The following is a 23,235-nucleotide window of genomic DNA, read 5'->3' as shown; positions in this document are numbered from 1 at the left end:
AGGCACAGGAAACAAAACTGAGGGGTCAGCTGGCTATGCTGGATCATACAAGACCTCTTTATAGTTCAGACCGTTTACTACAGTTACAAGGGAATGACTGTTTGAGTTATGCTTTTAGGGTTTGGTAGGTAGGTATGAGACAGGGTCTCATGAGGCCCAGGCTGACCTCAAAGTTGCCATGTAGCCAAGGACGACCTTGAACTCACAATCCACTTGCTTCTACCTCCAAAGCTCTGGGACTATCGGCATGCAACACCACACCCAGTTTATGCAATGCTAGGGCTCAAATCCAGAGCTACCAGCATGCTAGGCAAGCATTCGATCTATTTAGATATTCGACTCTTCTGGGTTATACTTTTGAAAGCTCACTCTGGCTTCTCTGTAGAGGATCAACATTGGTGAGGTATAGAATTGAGGTGTACAGACCACTCAGGACGTAACTGAAGCAGAGTAGGTAAGCCATGGAAATCTGGGCTAGTCCTATAAGCAAGCTAGTCAGCAAGTGAATCTAAGATAGTCCGGACAATGAGACTAGGCCAGGTATGCCAGGTGAAATGGATCCAGAACAACTCCTCAGCTTTGGGCTGAAGCATTGGGTACATGAGGTCTGGGGAGAGCTTTAAGATGAGAACAAGAGTTCTCATAGGAACACGTGAAATTCAAAATGTCTATTAAATCCTCGAACAGAGAGACAATAAGGAATGGGATATTTGAGTATGGAGTTCAGACATAGAACATGCAGCACAAGCAGGCAGTTCTCACTCACGGAAATCTAATCCCATAAAGTCTCCGTGAGCACGGAACTAACAAGTACCAAACAGTGGTTTCCAGGGAAAACACATGGGTAGGGACCTATGAAACTTACTTGTGCTTTTATTGTCCAGGCTATGAAGTGAGTTTACTCACACAGTTTCTTACAATGCCCAGTCAGTCCTGAAATACCCGTGATGACCTCATCCCCAAGTGTAGACATCTCCATTTAACTACATTTCTTTCTATTACTTTTGTCTTATTATCACACGGGGTACACCATTAGGATATTCACCATGAAGCCTTAACCACGGCATATATGATTCCCCCTGGCAATGCCTTGGACAGTGTCTGGGCACTCACCCCATCCTTCCGTAGGCCTTGCTGTATTTTGAATCAATTGCGATGGCTTTCTCACAGTCCTTGATTGCATCTGTGTAGTGACTTAGTTTGCTTTGAGCGGCCGCCCTGAGAGGGAGAGACATTACAATAAGGCAGCAGACCCCAGGCTTTTTCAGGCACGAAACTGCATGGTTCTCGTCCCAGTTTTTACATCGCTCATCATAAATTTCTAAGTCGAACTGTCTGATTGTATGACAATTTAAAAACAGCTCAAAACATCAGAAAGAAAAGGTAAGCTTGGTTTTCTTTCCCCTTTGCTTTAGAAAACACAGATGTGTGGGTCATTACAACCTTCCTACCTATTTACTGCCTCTCGATTTGCCTGAGACGCAAACTGAAAACACGGAGACATCTGGACCGCTGGGGAGGCAGAGAGAGGGGGGCAGCTTCTATGAACTGGTCACTTTTATAGTAAAGTTAAAGCATACCAAGAATTCCCAACCCATGACAACCTCTTCCATTCTGTTACTCCTGACACAGACTAAACTTTATTCCTTCAGTCTCTCCAAAGTTACCATCATCCCCCTCAGGAAACCCTGGAATCTACTGCAGAAGAAGGCCGAAGAGACCAACTCAGGACAAACAGCATCTGCCTGGGCAAACATCTTAGCAATTAGGATGCTGCTGATAACTATGTCAACTAGGAAGGATTCACTCAGAAGAGCAATGGGGAGGAAACGCAGACCATAAGATTCGTACTCAGAGGCCAGTGAGGGAGAATCGGCAGCCAAGAAATGGCTGCACAATGTCCGACATAAGGGCCAGAGCATAGGATGACATCTTAGGTCCTCACTACTCTACCCATTCACCCAGGGCATGCTGTACCCCTCTACTCCAAATGCTATACCTCCCAAACTTGAGGTCCCTTCTAGTAACAAAGGCAGGATGCCCTTGGGGGAAACAGTTACAAATCCAAAAGTTGACTTAGATTCCCTCACGCTCAACAGACAAAAGCCCACAGCAAGCATTCCCCACTCTCTCCAGCTTGCTGAGTTTGCCTACAAACTAAGAAGCACTGTTCAACTCCTGCTCCCTTTATTCTTCTCTTAGAGCCATGTCTGCTGTCTAAATTGCACAAACTGATTGTTTGTTTAACCTTCTGTCTTCCTTGAAACTAATCTACAGTAAGCTCCTTCAGGGACTTCCTGGACTCCCTAGTAACACACATGAAAACAATAAAACGGATGCGTGTGTGTGTGTGTGTGTGTGTGTGTGTGTGTGTGTGTGTGTGTACCTATGCGTGCTTGTGTATTGCAGTCAGGTACCTTCAGGTGTCAGTCTTCACCTTTCTACCTTGAGACAGGGTCTCCTCCAGCAGGGTAATTAGCCCTGAGCCTCTGGAGAGACTCCTGCCTTCCCTCTCATCCCCAGGGGCATGCTGGAATTATACATGCTGGCACTACATAGGTCTGGAATCTGAACTCAGGGTGCTTGCGTTTGGGGGAAAATGCATTCAAATCACCAGACTTGTGATGCAAATGTTTTAACCACCGAGACAGCTCCTGGATAGGACTAAAACACTGTTCTTCACTGACCTCGACATGCCTTAAATGCTCTAATTTCCTCTGGCCATCAAAGTAAAGATTAGGAGTATCGACTTCTGTCATGGCTAATCTTGCAGTCAACTTGACTGCATCTAGAATTAACCAAACAGAGCAGCTGGGTACAGCTAAAATCCAGATCATTCGAAGTTGGAAGACTGAGCCTAAATCTGAGCTACAGAAGATGTGGGTCTCACAAAAGGGCATGAAGGAAGGAAGCTTGCTTTTGCCTCAGTCTTGCTGGCCAGTTCATCTCTTCTGTTCCTGAGGCACTCCTCCCCTGGGGTAAGAGCCCACTTCGTTGGAATTACAACATAGACTGAAAAAAGGGCAGTGCTCTAGGACTTCCCTGGGACTCCAGCACTAGATTGGGACTTCAGAGACATCCAGTCTTGTGGACCGAACAACTACTGGAATCCTGGACTTTCTGTTAAGAGACTGCCATTGTTGGACTACTTGGCCCACAACCTGTAAGCCACTCTAATAAATGACTGACAGACAGACAGACAGACAGACAGAAGATGGATGGATGGACAAGTACACACACACACACACACACACAGAGGATTATTTTTCTATTCTATCCATTCTGTTTCTTTGGAGAACCCTGACTAATTCAATACTATTGCATCCCATCAACACTGTATAGCCAAAGTAAATGGCCAAATGTTTGTCAGCTCTCCATGAGCAGCGTTCTATAACACCAGTCCTACAGAAAGGCCGCTAGAAGAGACACTGATAATCCTGGACTCTGAAACTGGGAATATAGATCTTCCAATTTTTCTGTAAGCAGTATCCCATCACCTGTAGATTAGCTCTGATAAAAAAAAATTGAAAATCAGTTTTCACAACTAATATGCACATTAATGGCTGGCATACACGTACTCCAGAAAGTGGATTTTGACGCAACAGAAGACTGGCACTTTTGACGGACATGTGGTATCTGTCCTGAGTCTCTAACACCAGCCCTGGCGAGGCAGATTTCTGTGAGGTTAAGGACAGCCCCCTGTCTCAAATAAATAAATAAATAAATAAATAAATAAATAAATAAATAAATAAATAAGTAGTCTGTACATGTTTTTGCCCCATTTGATCTTCTAAACTATAATACATCTATAACTAAACTCTGTACCAGTGTAGTAAGGCTAGAATGAAGTGCTTCCTTGGAGAAAGCTCCATTTCTGGCCACCACAGAAAACCCCCACACACTGGGGAGTATAGTTCATGTCTACTAGCGTATTCTACCAATGTTTAAGTTGCTTGGAGAAAACCAGTTCAGACAGCGACTGATGCCTGAAACCCTGCCGACTCACGTGGCTGGGCTAGTAATTTAGTAACCGGCATCTCTTCTAGAACTACAATTCCTGAGAAGTCTAAGATGATGGATAACACTTAGCCATGAACCTGGCTCTGGCTATAAGTGAAACCCTCCACCTGACTCCCATGCGCCTCCTGCTCCTGTGTATAGCCTCTCCATTCTTCTCCTAAGAGAACATTTTTTTATCCAACTGGTACTTAGCATCAGATCCTTGCCTGTGCTAGGCAAGTGCTCTCCCACTAAGCTAATGCATGTGCTGGGGAGATCCAGGTGCACAGACGCTTTCTAAGAATCATGGATGTGCCAGTAATGAAATACTACTCCTGCACTCAACCGTGCTGGAGGTCAGTGGGGTTGGGGGGAAAGGCTAGCTGACCATCAAGAAAAAGTGGCTCCAGGTGTGTTCACACATACCACATTTTCCATCCCCAGGAATCAGGAGGTGGAGGCAGGGGGATCAGAAAATCAAGAACAGCTTCGCTCACATTGTTCGATGCTAGACTAAACTACAAGACTGAGAAAAGATGGGGGCTTTTTCTTCTTTCTTTGTGTTGTTTTGCTTGTGAGTCGGTTTCCAGCTCTCATTTTTGAGACACTATCTTGTTTCTGTATCTAGGCTGGTCTTGAACTCTCCTTCTTTGGGCCTGAACCTCTCTAGCGCTGGGATTATACATATATGTTGCCATGCCTCCTAGAAAAGGTGGCTTTGAGTCTATGTCTCTGTCAACAATTCTTTGTGCAGCCTAACTGAGGGCCTTCCTTCTTGAGATCATAAAAGTTTAGTGTTTACTAAAAATTAAGCAAATCATCTTTTTTCTTATTAAGAAAACTGCACCATGAGGAGTCATTCACTGTACTGGGCACTATTCCAGGTCTTTGCACATGGTAGGCAAGCACTCTACCACTTCACTACAATCCCACCCTTGGTCCACCAGTCTCAAGATTCTCTCGTCTCTGTCTTTCCATGCTGACAACAATGATCAAAGCCAGGAGGACCTAATTCAGAGAGTTGGGACAAAAGAAAGGGGTTGTTTTGCTTTTTAGTGTGTGTGTGTGTGTGTGTGTGTGTGTGTGTGTGTGTGTGTGTATCTATGTTTCTATGTTTATGGGCACACTCATACCACAGAATATGCAAGGATTTCAGAGGACAACGTTCGGAGTGGTTCTCTTCTTCCCCAAGAAGGGTTGTGAGGACTGAACTCAGGTCAGCAAGCACCTTTCCATAAGGAGCCATCTGGACAGTGTTTCAATCCTGCTTGCTAGAGATCACAAATGGTGAGCTAAGGCGAAAGTGGGTTTGTGGAGCTGAGAGGCCTGGGAAAGAAGGTGAAGCCAGGATGCATTTGAATCTCATCTGGATGAAGGCGAGCTTGCCACCATCTGCAATGTCAGTGCTTGCTAATGATAATGTGTCTGCTTCCCTGTCTGTGATGGGGCAGAACGGTGAACTTCAGTACAACATGGGCCATGTCTGTAGCCACCTTCTCTATCCTGACCATAGCAAGAACATCACTTGCATTCTATTTTTATAGAAAATAACACAGAAAAAGTCCTGGCTACTATGCATTTCCTCAGCCATCTATAATTGAGTTATAGCAAATTAAGTTATTCTTAATAACTATTCTTGTAACTAAAAAAAAAGAGCTTATGCCACTTTATTTGCTATGTTTTTAGCTTTGGAAAGGGTCATTCAGTTGACTTAAAAATTTGGTTTTGGAGGTCTCATAATTTAACTCAAGCAGACTTCAAACATGTTATGTAGCCTGGGTGGCCTCATCCTAAAGATACTTTGCCTTGGTCTCTGTGGAGTGAGATTATAGGTGTGTGTCACCTGAGTTACACTGTAGTTTACTTATTTGGAGACAAGGTCTCACTCTGCATCCCTAACTGTCCTGAAACTTACAAGCAGGTTAGGTTAGCCTGGAACTCACAGCGCAACAATGTATTTTGAAAGAAATACTTGAAGTCTAGGACTAGCTCTTTGTGCATATGACTGCCCCTCCAAGTGCACTTTGAAGTGGCAAGTATCATGTTTACTTTGCAAGAAATAGATTCTTACAAAGGATAAGTGAGTGCCCAAAAATTGTACAGAAAATAAGCAGTAGAACTGCGATTCATTGATCAAGTTCAATCTCAGCGAACTGACTTTAGGAATCTGCTAGAAAAATGGGAAAACAAAATGCAAAACCATAGGCCCTCATTCCCATCCTCCTCAGAGGCAAGTCGACTAGATGGTGCTCCTAACTTATCCTTTGTTACAATGGCTTGATGATTCAGAATTCTATTTGTAGGTGCAGGTACACGTGTGACTGCATACATATGCAAGTGGAGGCCAGAGACCACACGGTGCCCTTGACCTTCCTTTTGGAGACATGATCTCTCACTGGCCCGGAGCTCACCAAGTAGCCTGTGCTGCCTGGCCAAGCAAGACCCTGGGCTCTACCTATGTGTGCTTCCCCAGCTCTGAGATCACAACCATGCAACTCAGTCCCTGGATTTTTAAAAAAATATGGGTTCTGAGGATCAACCTCATGTCCTCAAGCTTGCAGCTTTATCAACTGAGCTCTCCCCAGCTCCCAGTTCTGAATTTTAAACTATGTTCTCCAACCTGAAATGTCTTCCACTCTCTCTGGTCTATGCAAAGTCCATGTCTTTCCAAGCCACTTCCAACTCTTTCCAAATCATCCAAGTGGATTTCCATACCAGTTCCCTTTCTTCCTGTTCCTTACATGATTCGTCCACCCATCCCACTTGCAAGAGTCTCCTAGAGAGAAAGGAACAGACTTAGCATTGAGGCCACACAGAAGAAAAGTGAACTTCAGGTCTGTGCAGAAACAGAAGGCATACTGTAATGTGCCCACACTCGGTCACTTGCTGTTTCATGGACAGAGCTGTTAATGTGAGAATCTACCTGTTTCGCTAGTTCTGGAAATGTCTTCTGTTTCTTTACTTGCTCTCTGTTTATCAAGCAAAACCATGTGAGTTCCTGTCAGGCACGTGGCTGCTGCTACAGTGCACACAGGATATGCAAGCCCCAATCTCTGCCCTTCGTGGTAAGAAAGAATGCAAATCCACATCAAACACAAGGGGAAGCATGCTAAACCCATGTAAGTGCTACATATGTGGTAAGTGCTCCTCACGGAATTAAAAAAAAGTAAAAAGTAAAAATAATTCAACAACAAAATCCCAGGCTTTCAAAGAAGGACACCTGAACTGGAGAGATGACTCCTCTGTTAAAGGTGAGGCTCTTAGCCAAAAAGACACAGAAGACTCCTGTCTTCCTTGTATGGTCAATTGTAGGGTCAATTCCCAGTGACCCTAACTATGAACAGCAACCTTCAAAGACAGAGAGTCGGACAGCTCTACAAAGTAAAGTGTAGTTCATCTCACGCATTCAGTGTCAGGGTACATGTTGGTTAGCATTAAACTGTGACTGGGGCGTGGTGAACAAGGTCCTTCCCCAGAGTCTCAGTCTAAGCAGACAAGTGGCTAAGTGGAATGGTAGTTGGCAAGGTTACCTACAGCTTGTTGAATTTCTATAATGATAACAGTCTCCAAAAATCCCTAAAACCACTCGGGCGGTTTATTCAGCATTTATGTTAAGTAGGAAAACTAACTAACTAACTAACTAAAATAAACTAACTAACTGTTTAATATTCAACAGTGTGCCCTACGACTGAATCCTTGGGGGAAAGAGCCTATCTAAATGAGAAAGAGAAGCATATTCGTTAATTTCACTTTAACAGTAATTAAAAGCAAGAATAAATATCACCAAAAATCTATCCATCGAGTATTAGCAGACATAAGAGTATTGGTGAATTCTAATCGAATCAAAAATGAATTAGGGCTGGAGAGATGGCTCAGCGGTTAAGAGCACTGACAGCACTTCCAGAGGTCCTGAGTTCAAATCCCAGCAACCACAGAGTGACTCACAACCATCTGTAATGAGATCTGGTGCTCCCTTCTAGTCTGCAGGACTACATTTAGGCAGAAAGCTGTATATAATAAATAAATATAAAAAATGAATTATTTGCTTAGGCTCCCATTTTTTCCAATTGTTTTTTAAATTTTATTTTTCTTGGATATTTTATGTATTTACATTTCAACTGTTATCTCCTTTCCTCCCTCTCACATATCCATTCCCCAAACTCCTGCTTCTATGAGGATGCTCTCACTCCCACCCACCCACTCCCACTTCAACATCACGGCATTCCCCTACATTTGGGAAATGAGTCTTCACAGGACCAAGGACTTTTCCTCCTATTGATGCTGGACAAGGCCATCCTCTGCTACATTTGTGGCTGGAGTCATGGGTTCCTCCATGTGTACTCATTGGTTGATGGTTTAGGCTCTGGGAGTTATGGTGGGGTCTGGTTGGTTGATATTGTTGTTCTTCCCCTTCAGATCTTTCAGTCCTTTCTCTAACTAGGCTCACATTTTTAATGTATTACTCTATAATCAAGCAATTTTATGGTACTATACATATCTTGTCATAATGTATGCATAAGTATGTGCATACATAAGCATACACACACACTCACACACTCACATAGACACACAGACACATATTCACATACATGCACACAGACACACACACTCCCATACACAAACACACAGAGGCATGTACACATAGACACATAAACACACGTATTCTAACACACATACAAAATAAAAACTTTAAAACATTAAAAAGTGAGATGGGTCAGCACATAAGAGCAGCTACTATGCAATCTCTGAACCTGAGTATAATCGTGGGAACCATGTTGGACGAGCTCCCCAAAAGCTGACCTTTGACCTCCCCACTCATGTGTGCACCCTCACTTAATCACACATATACACATCGCACATACAACTAAAACAATAAATAAGAGAATTTGGAAGAACACTAACCATAACTGGGCAACATTTTTAAAAAAATATTCCTTGCCTAACTAGCCATAGATATAAAATATGATAATTTATATGAAAATGTGATTAAAATAGTGATAATTAATAATTAGAGGCTTAACGCTCATAAAAAGCATGTCAAATATAGATACAGCTATCCCTAGGACAGGGAAGGAAAGAAGTTGGAACAACTTTGCAGTTAGTCTCAGTTTTTAAAATGTTTATAACTGCTCAACCAATTAAATGCATTTTTACAGATAGATCTAAAGTCCACAAAAAAAAATACTATTAGAAATGCAGATGTTGGGGTTGGGGATTTAGCTCAGTAGTAGAGCGCTTGCCTAGGAAGCACAAGGCCCTGGGTTCAGTCCCCAGCTCCGAAAAAAAAGAAAAAGGAAAAAAAAAAAAAAAGAAATGCAGATGTTCGGGGAATCTAGATGGCACTAGAAAAAATGGGGACAATCTTAGCATCCACAGCAGATACAATGTTAAGTAAAAGATATGTCTATCCACTTATTCAAAAGGGACACGGTGTTTGTATGTTATAGGCAAATAAATAATGAGAGTAACAAGGTAACAGTAACCACTTCAACAATGCTTGTGAAGACTTTCAAAACTTAGGACATGGGGCTGGAGAGATGGCTCAGTGATTAAGAGCACTGGCTGCTCTTCCAGAGGGCCTGAGTTCAATTCCCAGCAACCACATGGTGGCTCACAACCATCTGTAATGGGATTCAATACCCTCTTCTGGCCTGCAGGTATATGTGTAAATTGTATAAAATAAAATCTTAATAAAAAACAAAACAAAACAAAACCTTGGGGCTGTTAGGACATGCCCTAAGGTAATTGGTAGGGTGCTTGCCCAGTAAGCAACTAGGTGTGATGGGTTAATTCCAGAACTCCAAAAGTTGAGGTAAGAGGACCAGAGCTTAGAATTTCTATACTAATATTAGCTGCATGAGAACCCATCTCCGAGAGAGAGAGAAAGAGAGAGAGAGAGAGAGAGAGAGAGATGATTATTGCATATTCAGTGAACAAAGTTGAACTGCACTCCTATAAAACAAAATATTTTAAAAGAATATTAAGACTGGTGGCCTCCCCACACATATGTAACAGATGTGCAGCTTGGACTTTACGTGGCTCTGGAACAACTGGAGCAGGGGCTCTTCCCAAAAGCTGTTGCCCGTCAGTGGGATATGTTCTTCTAGCTGGGCTGCCTTGCCTGACCTCAGTGGGAGAGGAAGCGCCTAGCCTCACTGAGACTTGAAATGCCAGGGTGGGGAGGGGACACCAGGAGGACCCCACCTGCTCAGAGGATGAGGGATGGGGGAAGGATTGTGGAAAGGGGTGCCCAGGTGGGGGGCACTGATCGGATGTGAAGTGAATAAGTAAAAAAATACAATTACATAAAAAATAATAATAAAAAGATTGGCGGCCTCTGAACGAAGCCTACAGCTTTTTTTTTTTTTCTGCTTTCAGCTTATTTTTCCGTACCTTCAGATTTTTCCCAACAAACACACTCGACATCTGCCTTTCAGAGCTGTGAGTCCCAGCGTTTGAGGATGAACAGGGAGCCACGGAGCCACCTTACCTGTTACAATAATAAACGGCATTGTTCGGATCCAGTTCTATTGCCTGCGTGTAACAGTCCACCGCGGCCGCGTAGTTTTCTTCTTTCATGTGGTTATTGCCTGCAACCAGACCAGTGACAGGCACTGTAAGCGCAGAGTGACAAAGGGTAACGTCTGACCCGTGAGGCTCAGCCGCAGGAGCTATAACAACGAAGGTCGCAAGCAGTGTTTTCCACTCACAAAGGAGAACTGGGGTGAATTTTATCTTACAGCACAGAGGCTCTGAGTTTCCTGGCGTTTGAATCAATTCAGCAATATGGAATCGTGGGAATTAATATCTGCGGTGACATAAAGTTCAGCGACTGGGAGTTAAAGGCACCGTGACTGTGTCCAAGATATATATTCTCTCCCTGTTCACTTCTTCACTCCTCACCCATTTAGAGCTGACCGTATTCCTCCCCTTTCCCTAGTTATCACCTCAAGCTGGACCCAACCTTCCCCTCGTCCCTTCACCACACACACCTCTGGGCGGCCATGTTAGGAAGGCTGCTAGAAGTAAGCTGGCTACACCAACTGGGCTCATATGTCTTTGGCAGATAATATCCTTTTCAAAGGACGTAGAAGCCTTTTAAGGGGATTGTGGGAGATTAATTTCTAGAGAGACAGGACTTCGGATGCTGTCCTAGCCTGCTGAGTACTGATTTTCAGGAAGACTGAGTGCACATACAGCTGGCAGTAATTTAAGGAGTAAAAAAGAGGGCTCCCTCCGCTGCCGTACTGCACGAAGAGGTGCAGTGTCCAGGGTGCTGGCTAGAACCACTAGATAAAACTGGAAACCCTACATCTGAGATCGGGATGTCATGTCTCAGAACCTCTGCCATTCCTCGGTTTCCTGTTCCTGTTGTGTTTGTCAGCCGCTCATTAGGAAAGTGGGAGACAAACCTGCAGAGAAGCCAGGGCTGGAAGAGTAAAGGGAAGTCAGGGGATTAAGCTTCCAAGGCAAGCAAAAGCTACCGTACGTGAGGATGCGAGTAACTGCTAATGGGTAAAAATGGTTAGTAACTGATTTGGCCGTAAGATCTGTGACTGCTATAAACCAATGGACATAGTAAAAGAGCGACTTGTGGCTGCTGCTGCTGCTGCGGTACCTTGTGCTTTTGGGGTAGCATTTTACCATCATCAGCATTAAAACTTTCATGGGTCCCTCCTATGAACCACCTTAAATGTGTAAGTATTATCATTGTGTGTGTATGTGTGTGTGTGTGTGTGTGTGTGTGTTACAAATATATGCAAGTACTGTAACACAAGTCACAGAAAGCTTCCGCCTATAAGACAGGCAATATGCAAATTCAGGACACAAATGAAACCTGTGGATGTAACACAACAACCATGCATTTGGTATGGCACTTTACAACTGTGCGCGCTATTCTCCTTCAACGCTTTCTCCTTGCTCTCTCACAGCCCCATCAGGAGATGGCATCGGATGGCTCTTGCTGCTTCCTCCTGCTCTTCAGAAGCACAGGCAACATCTGAAAGCCATGCACCAGGGCGGTAGCAATCAAGTGGCCTCCATTAACACCTCCAGCCTGGAGTGATCCAATACTTGACAACCTACCATGACCATTTGTTTTCACACAAGTAACAAAATCTACACAGAACGGCCATCCTTTACACTTTGCACATAAGTATGTCCGACATCTGATGTGTCTCGGTGAAACAAAGACCAAATGCTTTTGTTAAAGGAGAAAGCAGGAGTGACCCAAGTCTCCCCATCTGTTGTGTTCCAGGAATCTCACGCTACCCCTCCCTCTAACCCACACCCTCATTATGTCAAAACAAAACCAAACAAAAAGCTCCTCAGGGATTACCATTTCCCAAGGCTGCCGTGCAGAGCAAGTAGCACTCGGGACAAGAATAGCATTTTGATTTGCCTTTCACTGAACACTACTAGAACTAAGCCAGCTGCCGCAATACAATGGCAGCAGAGACCCTACAGTACCACTGAACTGTCCACACGGTGCAAAGCCCGAGTGGGAGAAAAACTTCCGAGGAAGCTGCTCCGATCAGGAAGCATCCGTGAACAATTTGCATCTGGATTGCTGAAATCCAAAGGCTTTGGGAAATACTGCTCGGGTGGCGATGTTAATATCGGGTGTTGCTTTTATTTTACGTGTAAATTGTGAGGTCATGGCACTTTCAGATTTCAAGGCACTCTGATAGTATCATTTTTAGAGGAAACGAAATTGAAATGGGAGACTCATGTACGTTCTCATGTGATCAAAATAAGGAGACTAAAGAACAAGGAGGCAATGAAACGCGTTAGGTAATAAACAAGACAGATGCCCTGCGCATGCATTGATAAACTTCAGAAACCTTCCTAAAACATTAGTTACAGATGAAGGTTAAAATAGCACTCAAAACTAATCACCTCTTTTTGGTTAAAAATAAAGGAGAATTGAGTCAAATTGCAAACGCAGTTCAAAGTAAACAACCTACACGGTATCTATTTCGAGAGGCTTTCTAGATACTGGCTAGTCTTGACGGCCTTGGTACTGACAAGGCATTCTGGGTGTGTCACCAGGCCTCTTACAAAGCCACAGGGATGACGACAGTCATGTCCTGACATCGCAAACTACCATACTGCCACCTTGGAGTTGTCACCTCCAGAGCGGCAGAAAGTAACCTCTGCGGGCGGCACCTACCTTCATCCTTCAGCTGGTCGGCCTTTCCCACATCTTCGGGCACTGAGTTAGAAAGCGGCCGTATGTCATTCTGAAATGGAATAAAAATGTGATTCTTTTCAGCTACATGAAAAGGCATCCCAAATCTATAAATAGTAACCAACTGCACACCTTTTAGTAACTCATCGGTGATTCTATCTCGCTAAATGTCTCACCTGAATAAGCGCAAACAAGAGACCGGATAAAGCCCTCTGGTGGACTTTGATTAGAAATAGGATTTGTTGACCTTCCCTTGATGAGAACAGGCATCTGAGAACCAACTCTTTTTTTCCAGGGCTGGGCATGCAACCTAGGACCTGAGAAAGCCAGTGCTCGGCTGCCCACTGCGCTGGGGCACCAGCGTGATGGCTTTGAGCTTTGAGCTTTACCTCAAGGTAGGGTCTTTCCCACTAGGATGCCTAGGCCACCTCTGAACCTACCTCATAGCCCAGGCAAGCATCGAATTTGTGATCCTCCTGCCTTGGCGCTGGAATTACAGATCCCTCTTTCTTTTCTTTGTCCATAGCCAGAAATCCCACCCCATGAATGAAGTATTGAATTAATATACAGCAAGATCAGAAGTAGAAACTTCTGGAGCAGTTCATTATCCTACAACATGTATCTCCATACCGTTTACCAATAAAAAGAGCAACTATCATGTCATCACTTAAAGACGCACACGCACATGAGCGCACACACACACACTGACTCACGCACTAAGGCTAGGAAGATGTCTTCTAAAAGTTAACAGTAGCAATATTTGGAAATAAAACTTTTAGTCTCTTCCTTACATCTTTCTGTACTGTCCAGAGTTTTAAACAACAGTCAAATAGAAAATAACAGGCAAGATGAAAAACAGCATGAAATTTTGTACCAGCCCCTACTACCGTCCTCCAACCTCCTAGGCATACGTTTCAAACCAAAGGAGCCTCTAAAGTAAACTGAACATTCCAGGGTGCTCTGAGTGACAGTGGGGACATCTGTATCTTTCCATTTATAGGAGACCTTGTAAAAATCACACCATTTTTTAACTCCACTCTGAAGTTAACCATACTGAAAACAAAGAAGAAGAGTAACTTACAGCTTTTGTGGCAATGGACTGCGTTTAAAATACACAGTCATCCTTTATCCAAACGAAGGTTTCGAGGAAAGTGGTAAATGGAATGTGGAAAAGTGCTTTGCTGATCAAGACAAATGCCCATGAGTATAAAATTACTGACCAAAAGTGACAGAAAGCCTTCTCTTTGGAGCACAAAGTATTAAGACACAGTAACAGAGAGGAACACTCACGCACCGTCATTCCAAGACATGGTCCCTACTGCTTTATAGAACCTACTCTCCATCTTCTGCTTATTTCCCGGCTTCTGGCAAACTCACACAGCTTACTAACTTCAAAAGATGAATCTTTCGGGTGAGAAAAAGTGGCATACTGAAAATCTGATTATAATTTATTTTCTAGTCCAACCCCTTAACTTTTAAGATGAAGTCATCACAGTTTTACACTAAGAACGAATTCCTCATACTCACTGTCTCAGCCTGAGCATCGTAAATGTGTGGGCAAACGTTACATACTTTAAATAAAGGGAACGAGTCCACTTTACTACGTGTAAACCAAAATACTGGGGCAGAAAGAAACAGGCAGGGTTCTAAATTCAGAGTCATTAATACCACATTCAAGTGCACTTGAGACAAACACATCATATCTCTATCAAAGCTGCCTCGGGCTCATTTTAGACCTTCTCTGCCATCGTGTTAACATGAGGAATAGAAGCACAGCCTGCAGACCTGCTCAGGGGTAGACCTGGGTTCTAAGGGACGATTCTACTATAATTAACACCCTGGAGAAGTAACAAGGAGTCAGTCTCAACCAGTTTATGTTGTAAAATAGCATACAACAAACCTCTCACAGTTAAGTTCAGTCAGAAAGCTCCAGCAACAGAGCTTCAGTCAAATAGAGCGTAAAAGTCAGCTGGAGGGTCCTGGAAGACCCTGACAGTGGTCTTCAGCTGAGATTCCTTCAGTCCTAAGTCTCTGGTGACATTAACTAAAGAGAAGGCAAATTCCAAGTGCCGTCAGCCCTTGGGAACCTGAATGTAAACATCTGCTTCAGCCATGGTCTTCTTATTTGGTGACGGAAGCAGGGTGTCTCCGGGAGCCACCAGCTCAGACACAATGAAAAAGACAAAAAGAGTTCACCTTAATCAAAGCAGAGTCCTGTGACTCCCCACATCTTGTCATATGAGCTCATCCCTTCTAAGTCTAAAACCACCAAAGTCCACCTTCATTACAAAGACTCTAAAGAGTCTCTTCCCAACGAGCTCCCGAAAGAGACAGTGGGGACTGTGGTTAAATGTGCAGTTGGCCACACCCACCTGAGGCCCAGCTAACACTGCTTGTGACAGCATCACTCCCAAACTCTTCATTATGCCAAGCTCGACCATAACGTACAACGGCAGCACCCGGAGTGGGCGCTGGGAACACTGTCCAAGGCTCCTGGGCAAGCAGAGCGTGCTGTCAGCCGTTGAGCAGTCTCTCCAGCACCACAGATCTTGGAAATTTAAAAATAAACTATAAAAGACTTCACAGGGGGCACAGTGAGGATGTAAGAACAGCTGATCATATGACCATCTAAAGCACATTAAATGAGGTATATTTCAGTAACTAATTTCCATGACACCTATCTCTCCTCCGCCTAGGTTATTTGCAGACCTAGTCCCTCAACTAGTAAGAACCCAAGAGAAAACGGTGCCACACTTGCATCAAATACTAACGAGGAAATAAATGCCTACAGACCTTACAGACGGAGTTGGTGAACATTTCTGTCAAAGGCTGTGAAACGGCCAGATGTGTATCTTCGGGACTGATCTTAAAGACGGTCTCCAAACACTGGATTGCAACTAGAAATAAAACGAGGGCAGTGAGGATTAGCAACTTTACAGAAGAGCTTCCTAGTTTTCCTTATAGAAATATAATCTATGTGTTTACGGTCAAAGAACATAAGGAAAGCTAATTGGTCCAGCTGCATAAAGATTTCTGGAGAAAGATGCTAATCTCTTATCTCTCACTAAAAAGTAAGTGTTAGCTAGAGCATAATTTCTGAAGACACACAGTATATCACATTCTTGTTGAAGGTCACCATCATTACCATCTTACATTCCAATACTAATGTCTAATTAACACTAATTAACCACCAATGATGCATTAAACAAACCAAAAGGTAGGCATCCTCTACATGTGAAAAACAAGATTTTGACTCGATGAAAATTAGTAAGAGAAACGTAATACTTGGCCTGATGCAGGCCCTGGATATTAATCCTGGCATAGTAACAGGGAAATAGGTCTATTTTAAAGTATTCATTCATATACGCGAATTTACTGTGTGCCTACTATGTGTAAAGCTCTGCCCCGAGATGTTAGAGGGACAGCAATAAACATAACGGGAGAAACAAATCACCGTCCATATTATAAAGTAAAATATACAGCCTACTAAATGATGGCAGCTGTCTCGTCTATTTTTGGTGGCGGACACAATAAGTGGTTGGCACAGCAAGGGTACAAGGTCCGGACTGATGCAAAGACACGGATGGAGATTATGTAAGAATCAAAGACAGGATCACAAGGCAGCTTCAATGACATTTTTAAAGAGTGGGGCTCTGTGCTACTGGGAAATGGAGGGCTTTGAAGGATTTAGTGAAGGGAAAATAACTGTCTGTGTTTAGAACTAAACGAGCGGCAGGAATGTTGAGAACAGCCTAGAGAGAGAAGCGGGAAACCAGGTGGGCTCCCACACAACTGAGGAGCCCTGAGAAGAACCAACCCTACCACTGCCCCAAAACTAGCGAGTAGATTCATACATGTTCTATGAGACTATTGAAAGACGCTTTATATATCAATTGTAGTCTTGAGAAAAGTAACTCTGTCATAAAATAAATACTCCACCCTCAATGGTTACAGAAAAAAAATTCTCCTTAGAAAGGGTCTGAATAAAGCACCAAGTTCTCAGCGATAAGAAGTAAAAGTATCTTTAGGGAGAAAAATAATGTTTCCCTATACTTCCTTCCACTCCTGTCCGAGTTTAGGTATTTTGGCCTCCTCAGTAGCTAGACCTATAAGAATGTGGTCTTCTCCATTTCAATTTCTCCCTAACTGGTGAAGCTGCGTTTAAAATATCAGACTGTAGGGAAATGTCCTCTCCTTGCCATGACACTTGCGATAATACAAAAAGAACCCCAGCACAGACTCATACAAAATGCACGTGTATTTGTTTACCCTTGCATCCTGCCCACTGGATCAGACCGCCCTTGTTTGTCTTAAACGGTTCTCTTACTGGAAAGATGGCTCTATGTCAGATGGTCTGCATGCACCTGCCTCATGCTAGGTCATCTGCTTGGGGACAGGGACTGTTATCTTATCTGTCTTTGACTTTACCAGAGCCTGGCAAGTAGTGGAGGGTCAATAAATAGGATCTGTTGGCTCCTTTGTCTGCAATCAAAAAAAAAAAAAAATCAAACAAGGAAATGAAAAACGATCAGATCCAGGGTAGAGAGCATTTCTCTTGCCTGCCAAACCCAGGCTTAAGTTCACAGACACGAAAAGAGACCAAGAGAACAAAGACAAATCATCGACAACAACAACAACAAAACAGACCACAGAACTTCCAAGCTCAAGAAACAGGATGGATTCACTTCACGAATGTTCTATGGGGAGGGGTTGATGTATCCTGCCCAGTAGACTTAAAAACCAAGATACAGAACAACTAAGCGCAAAGCCGGGACTATGGAATCCAATCCAACAAATACATATCTGTAACACCTATCACAAGTAGGGCCCCTTTCTAGATGCTTGCTATACCAGTGAACAGGAGCTTAACCTCTTGGAGAAGGGATTGAGAAGCAGGGGCCAGGAGAAGAGAGAGGGAGGAGCCCAGCAGGAATGTAGACTGCAGATAGAACTTAAGAGAGAGTTCAGGGCAGGCCTCCTGGAGAAAGAAATCTGGCAACAACTTGGAGGAGATGAAAGTGCTCTCACTGCAGCAGGTAGGATGCAGAGGCGATTCCAGGTCAAGGAAAGAGCCAGTGCAGAAGCCTTTAGGCACAAGGATCTGGTGCCTTCCCAGGAAGGAAGCTAATTTGGCTGAAACTAAATGAAAAAACAGTAGGTGGACAATATGTTCAAATTATATAGATTCTTTATACAATGACTAAGTAACATAAGGAGTCCTGGCAAGATTCTGCATAAGAACAGAATCTGCCACAGCCTTAAGAGATGCCTGGGTGTGGCTAATCCAAGGAGGCAGAACAGGTAAAGAAAGACCAGTTAGGGGTTATCACAGTAGAACAAGCAACAACCAGTTTCAACCAGGGGAGAAAAAAATGCATTTTATGGTTTTGTCTGTTTGCTTTTTTTTTTTTTTTTTTTTTGGTGCTGGGGATTTGCACATGCCAGGGCATACCAGGCAAGCATTCTATGACTGAAATATATATATATATATATATATATATATATATTTTTTTTTTTTTCCCAACCGCTGACTCAACTGCATTTTGAAAGTTTAGACCTGGTGCAGTGGTGCACACCTTCATTTCCAACCTGAAGAATCAGGCAGATGTCTATGAGTCTAAAGCCAACTTAGTCCATATAGAGCGTTCCAGCCAGAGACAAAATGAGACCTTGAGAAAGAAAGACTGACTGACTGTTGAAAGCACAGACAAGAAGATTTATTAACAGTTAGCTAGATCTAGAGTATGAGAAAAACAAGAGCCTGGAATGATGCCCAAGTTTTTGGCCTAAGCTCAGGAAACCCTGGAGCTGCTCTCTCTAAGACAGGGGAGTTGTGGATAGAACAGACTTTAAGTGGGAAGACTGCAAGTTCAGTTTTGGCAATGTTAATTTTGAGACGCGTACTAGACATACAAGTGGGGCTGTGTGGTAGGCAGCTTGATATAGAAGTCTGGGTTCAGAAGAAAGGGCTTGACTGGGGGTATCGTGCTGAGAACTATCAGCCTATAAACTCGGGGTCAGACAAATAAGCTTAAAGTTCTCAGAAAAGAGATGAGTATAAATAATAGAAAAACAAATGACAACCAACCAACACAAGCAGTTGACTCTGAACGTGAAAAAAAAAAGGAGATTCAGCCACGGAGAGAAAGAACGAGAGATGGGATGAGAAGACAACAAGGATTAAGAAGTGTTCTAGAAGAAAAACACTTATGAACAGGATGAAGGGCCATCGGTAGTGCATATGCCTTTTATCCCAGCACTCGGGAGGCAGAGGCAGGTGAATCACTGAGTTTGAGGCCAGTCTAGTCTACAGGACAGCCAGGGCTGCACAAAGAAACCCTGTCTTTAAAAAAAAAGTCAGATAAGGAATAAGAACTGTTTAACTAGACACAGAAATCACTAATACTTTTAATGAGAGCAGAAAGGATGGAGATAAAGGCTTAATTTTTTAATTAAGAAATAAGGGAATTATAAAAAACAGATATAGACAACTCTTTCAAATAGTTTTGTTAAAAGGGGAAAAAAAGTCAGATAAGGGAGATTGAGCAGAACCACAGGAATATCCATTTTAAAACATTTTCATTGTATCTTATGTGTATGTCTGTGACTCCGTAGCACATATGCACCTGATGCCTTCAGAGGTCAGAAGAGAACATTGGATCCCCTGCAGCTAGAGTTAAACACAGTTGAGAGCCACCATGTGGGTGCTGGGGATTGAACTCAGGTCCTCTGGAAGAACAGCCAATGCACTAAACCACTGAGCCAACTCTCCAGCCTCACTCCCTCCCCCCCCCCATTATTTTCATTTGTGTATGTTTGTGTGTAAATACCAATTGTAAATGCAGTGCCCTCAGCAACCAGCAGAGGACAGTAGATCTCCCTGAAGCTAGGCCTATTGGTGAGCGTGAACCACTCTCAGTGTTCCTAACCACCGAGCCATCTCTCCAGGCCTATTCGCTTTTCTTTGCCTCTTCCTTTTTAAATGAATTGGTGGTACGTTTGTGATTGGATGAAAACGACTCAGTGGAGTAAAAATTTGATGATGTAGGACAAATGGGGAGAAACTACAGTGAAGTCTTGGATGGTGAGAAGGATTGGGATAATGTGTGCCAGTAGAGAGATTTCTCTAAAGAAGGGAATATAGCTAGTCCACCCATGGCAATAGGCAGGCAGCTAGTGAGCACTGACAGCAAGGGAATGTTCAGAGTGTGGAAGCTGGTAGATGTTGTTTTATTATTCTTTCTTTCTTTTTTTATGGTGAAGGAAGCATAGAAGGGTAAGGGCTGAAAAGGAAGTCTGGGATTCGGAGAAAGAACATATTAAAATCACCATACGGGACAGTGAGGGGATGAATGAATGAAGGGCCCTGATCCCCCAGTAACGTTGAAGGTCTGCTTGAGGTACACAGTCAGGAATCAAAGTTGAACATTTTGCTCCGTCAATTTATAGCCAAGTGGATATAGACACTGTGTAGGTAGAGAGTTAAAATTAAACAAGGTTCAGTTTTTCAAGACAGGAGAAATAATACAAGAAAATACCATAACTATTCACCACAGAATTTACGACGAGTAAGGAAGAGGCAGGGACATGTACGGGGTCAGTGGATTGGAGAGGTTGGTCAAAGAAGTGTTGGGGTGTGGTTCCTGGGGGAAGTGTGCTAGAAGGTACAGGCAGTAGAAGTCAGGAAGTAAATGGTGAGGACAGAGATGGCTGGTGAAATACAATTCAGGAGCGATACAGTCTAGGAAAAGGTGTCTAAATCTCATCACCCTGACACTTTAGATCCGATAATTCCTTGTTATCAAGCGCTGTCGGTTGCACTGTCAAGTGCTTAGCATCACCTATGGCTTCTACCCAGGAGAGGCCGTAATGCCAGCCTCCGAAAAGGTGGTGGCACGCTAACACGAACCTACAGAACTCCCCGAATTCAGAAACACCTCTCTACCGTACAGCCAAGGGGTTGAGATCAGAGGAGCAGAAAAACCCGAGGCCAGTGGAAGAGTTTGTCCGGGTTGGAAGGAGTTGGGACCGAAGTCATGCTCCTGAGAGTGACTGGCTGTGTGCCGAAGCCACACCAAACTGAAGTGACGTCAGAGAGGACAACAATCAGGGATCTGGTAATGGGCAACACTGGCTGGTGAGACACAGCTCCACACAGTGGCAGAGCTGCTGCTCACGAAGAACCCCGTCCTTCTCCGAGGCTTTTTTAAATGTCTAGAAGGTGGGCAGACACCTCCACATGATCTCATGTTCAATTAAATTAGACTCACAGAGTCAAAAATAGGGGTCAGTCACAAACAATTGGCACCACTTCTGACTCCATATATAACAAACAGCTGAAGGCCCATATTTTTGGCTGAATGCCACTCTAAAAATAGGACATAACGTCTTGGTTTTTAAAATACTCTCAATTTTCTTTCTGCTTCATAAAAACATCATACCGCCTTAGATTACAAAAAGAAATATCTTTTTATTATGCGATCGCCTTCCTCTTTTGCTACAAAGCAGTTACAGCCAAGACTTTTCCTTTGGGAGTCAAACTACCTTTATTTTTCCCAAGGTCTGATGGTCAGGGAGGACAAAGGACCTTAATATTAAATAGGTCAATTTGCAATGTCCTCACGGTGCCTCACCTGTTCCTCTCACTGCCACCTGGAAAGACATCATCCCACCAGAGGAACAAATGCCCAACTTTGGCTTATACCTACTTAAAGCATGTCTGCAAGCAGAATTACAGAATTAATAGATGGTCCCCTCTATGGGAGAGGCAGCCCGGAGATGGGAAATTCAAACTGTCTTGCTATTTATTAAGTTCTCCCCAGTGTGCTCTCGTTGGGATAATTAAGTCTTCAGACCACAAGGAAGCTAGGCTCACTGAACTTGCACAAGCCTATCTGTTCTATATCGTTTGGCCTTCTTACGCCTATGCTGAGCTAAAATGTTATAACGTATAAACACGAAGCGATAACTTCTCCAGTCCTGCTTGGCTTTTCAGATCACCGAATCCAAGATTTAAAGCTCACATAAAACAAGGGTAAAAGCCTCTCATCCTCCAAAGCCCCATTTGCTAGAGCTCAGTAACGGTTTAATTACTCAGATTTTTTTTTTTAAATGTGGTGTCATTGCAATGACTAAGGTTTTTCGTGTGTTCAGAATGAGATCCTCTGCTATTGGGAAAAAGAGGGGGAAAACCTTTGAAGTATGAATTTGAACTTAAAACATCAGCTTTGTTACATAGTAGCAATTCTGCTGCTTAAACAATCAAGCCTCCTACTCCGGTCAATGGGAGTAATGTTTCTATGATGAAAAGCTTCCCTAAAACATGAATGACATACTCCTGACAGTAACTTTTTTATTTTTCAATCAATAGTCCTACTTCTTATGAGTTAAAACAAGCCTCAGAAAATGGGAACAACACATCTAGTTAAGCCTCTCAACCAAATATTCTGATTTTGTTATTAAAATCACAAGCTTTGGGCTGTAACCATTTTAATATTTCTTTACAACGATAACACAAAGAATAGGTGCCTACCTTCCAAACTTTCTTGTTCATCAGAAGTGTAAGCATCCATCTGGCTTTGTTCCCGCAAGAAACGAATAACTGCATAAACTAGGGGCTTCACAGATGACATTTTAGATGCCTAAATACCTCCTTGATTAAAAAAGAAGGAAATATCAAGGGTCATCCACTCTTGCTAAAAGCAATAAAAGCAAAAATATTCATTACCTTGATGACTTTACTCTCTTTAAAGCCTCAAGAAAGCACAAGTTGTTACAATAATGTATTCCACATGTTCATCCAAACCCAGCTCTACTAAGCTATGTTAAAGCTTGCATCAGTAAAATAGACAGATTTTCAGAACATGGGTAGCAAAGCCTAGAGCTCACCGTGTCTTAACAATGTATATGACATAGATACAAAAAGTATAGTTGTGCAGACATATGGAGAATCACCCTTGAAAGGCCTCACTTCTGAGTTGAGGGAGATTTCGTACTGCTGACTCAGAATGTGAGCCACAATGAGCATCTTTATTCCAAGAGATTTT

The 23,235-nt window shown here is 43.2% G+C and overlaps 1 protein-coding gene across 5 annotated transcripts in view; it reads right to left on the bottom strand.

Moving 5' to 3' along the window:
* The window catches only part of Sgtb (small glutamine rich tetratricopeptide repeat co-chaperone beta), a 36,479-nt gene that overhangs the window by 12,328 nt on the left and 916 nt on the right, over window positions 1–23,235 (bottom strand). For 4 of the 5 annotated variants that reach the window (XM_006231883.5, XM_063281504.1, XM_006231882.5 and 1 more), the window contains exons 2-6: window positions 22,722–22,841; window positions 15,983–16,086; window positions 13,172–13,241; window positions 10,490–10,589; window positions 1,114–1,218 (exon numbers count right to left, since the gene is read on the bottom strand). In XM_006231883.5, the coding sequence (XP_006231945.1) occupies window positions 1,114–1,218; window positions 10,490–10,589; window positions 13,172–13,241; window positions 15,983–16,086; window positions 22,722–22,821 (479 nt within the window). In that variant the 5' untranslated portion in view covers window positions 22,822–22,841. The remainder of the gene's footprint in view (window positions 1–1,113; window positions 1,219–10,489; window positions 10,590–13,171; window positions 13,242–15,982; window positions 16,087–22,721; window positions 22,842–23,235) is intronic. The other variant, XM_063281505.1, reaches the window with a different exon arrangement.

This window comes from Rattus norvegicus, chromosome 2, assembly GCF_036323735.1.
Source record: "Rattus norvegicus strain BN/NHsdMcwi chromosome 2, GRCr8, whole genome shotgun sequence".
Classification (NCBI taxonomy): Eukaryota; Metazoa; Chordata; class Mammalia; order Rodentia; family Muridae; genus Rattus; species Rattus norvegicus.
Note: the sequence above shows the minus strand (reverse complement) of the source record. Positions and strands in the feature narration are given on the sequence as shown.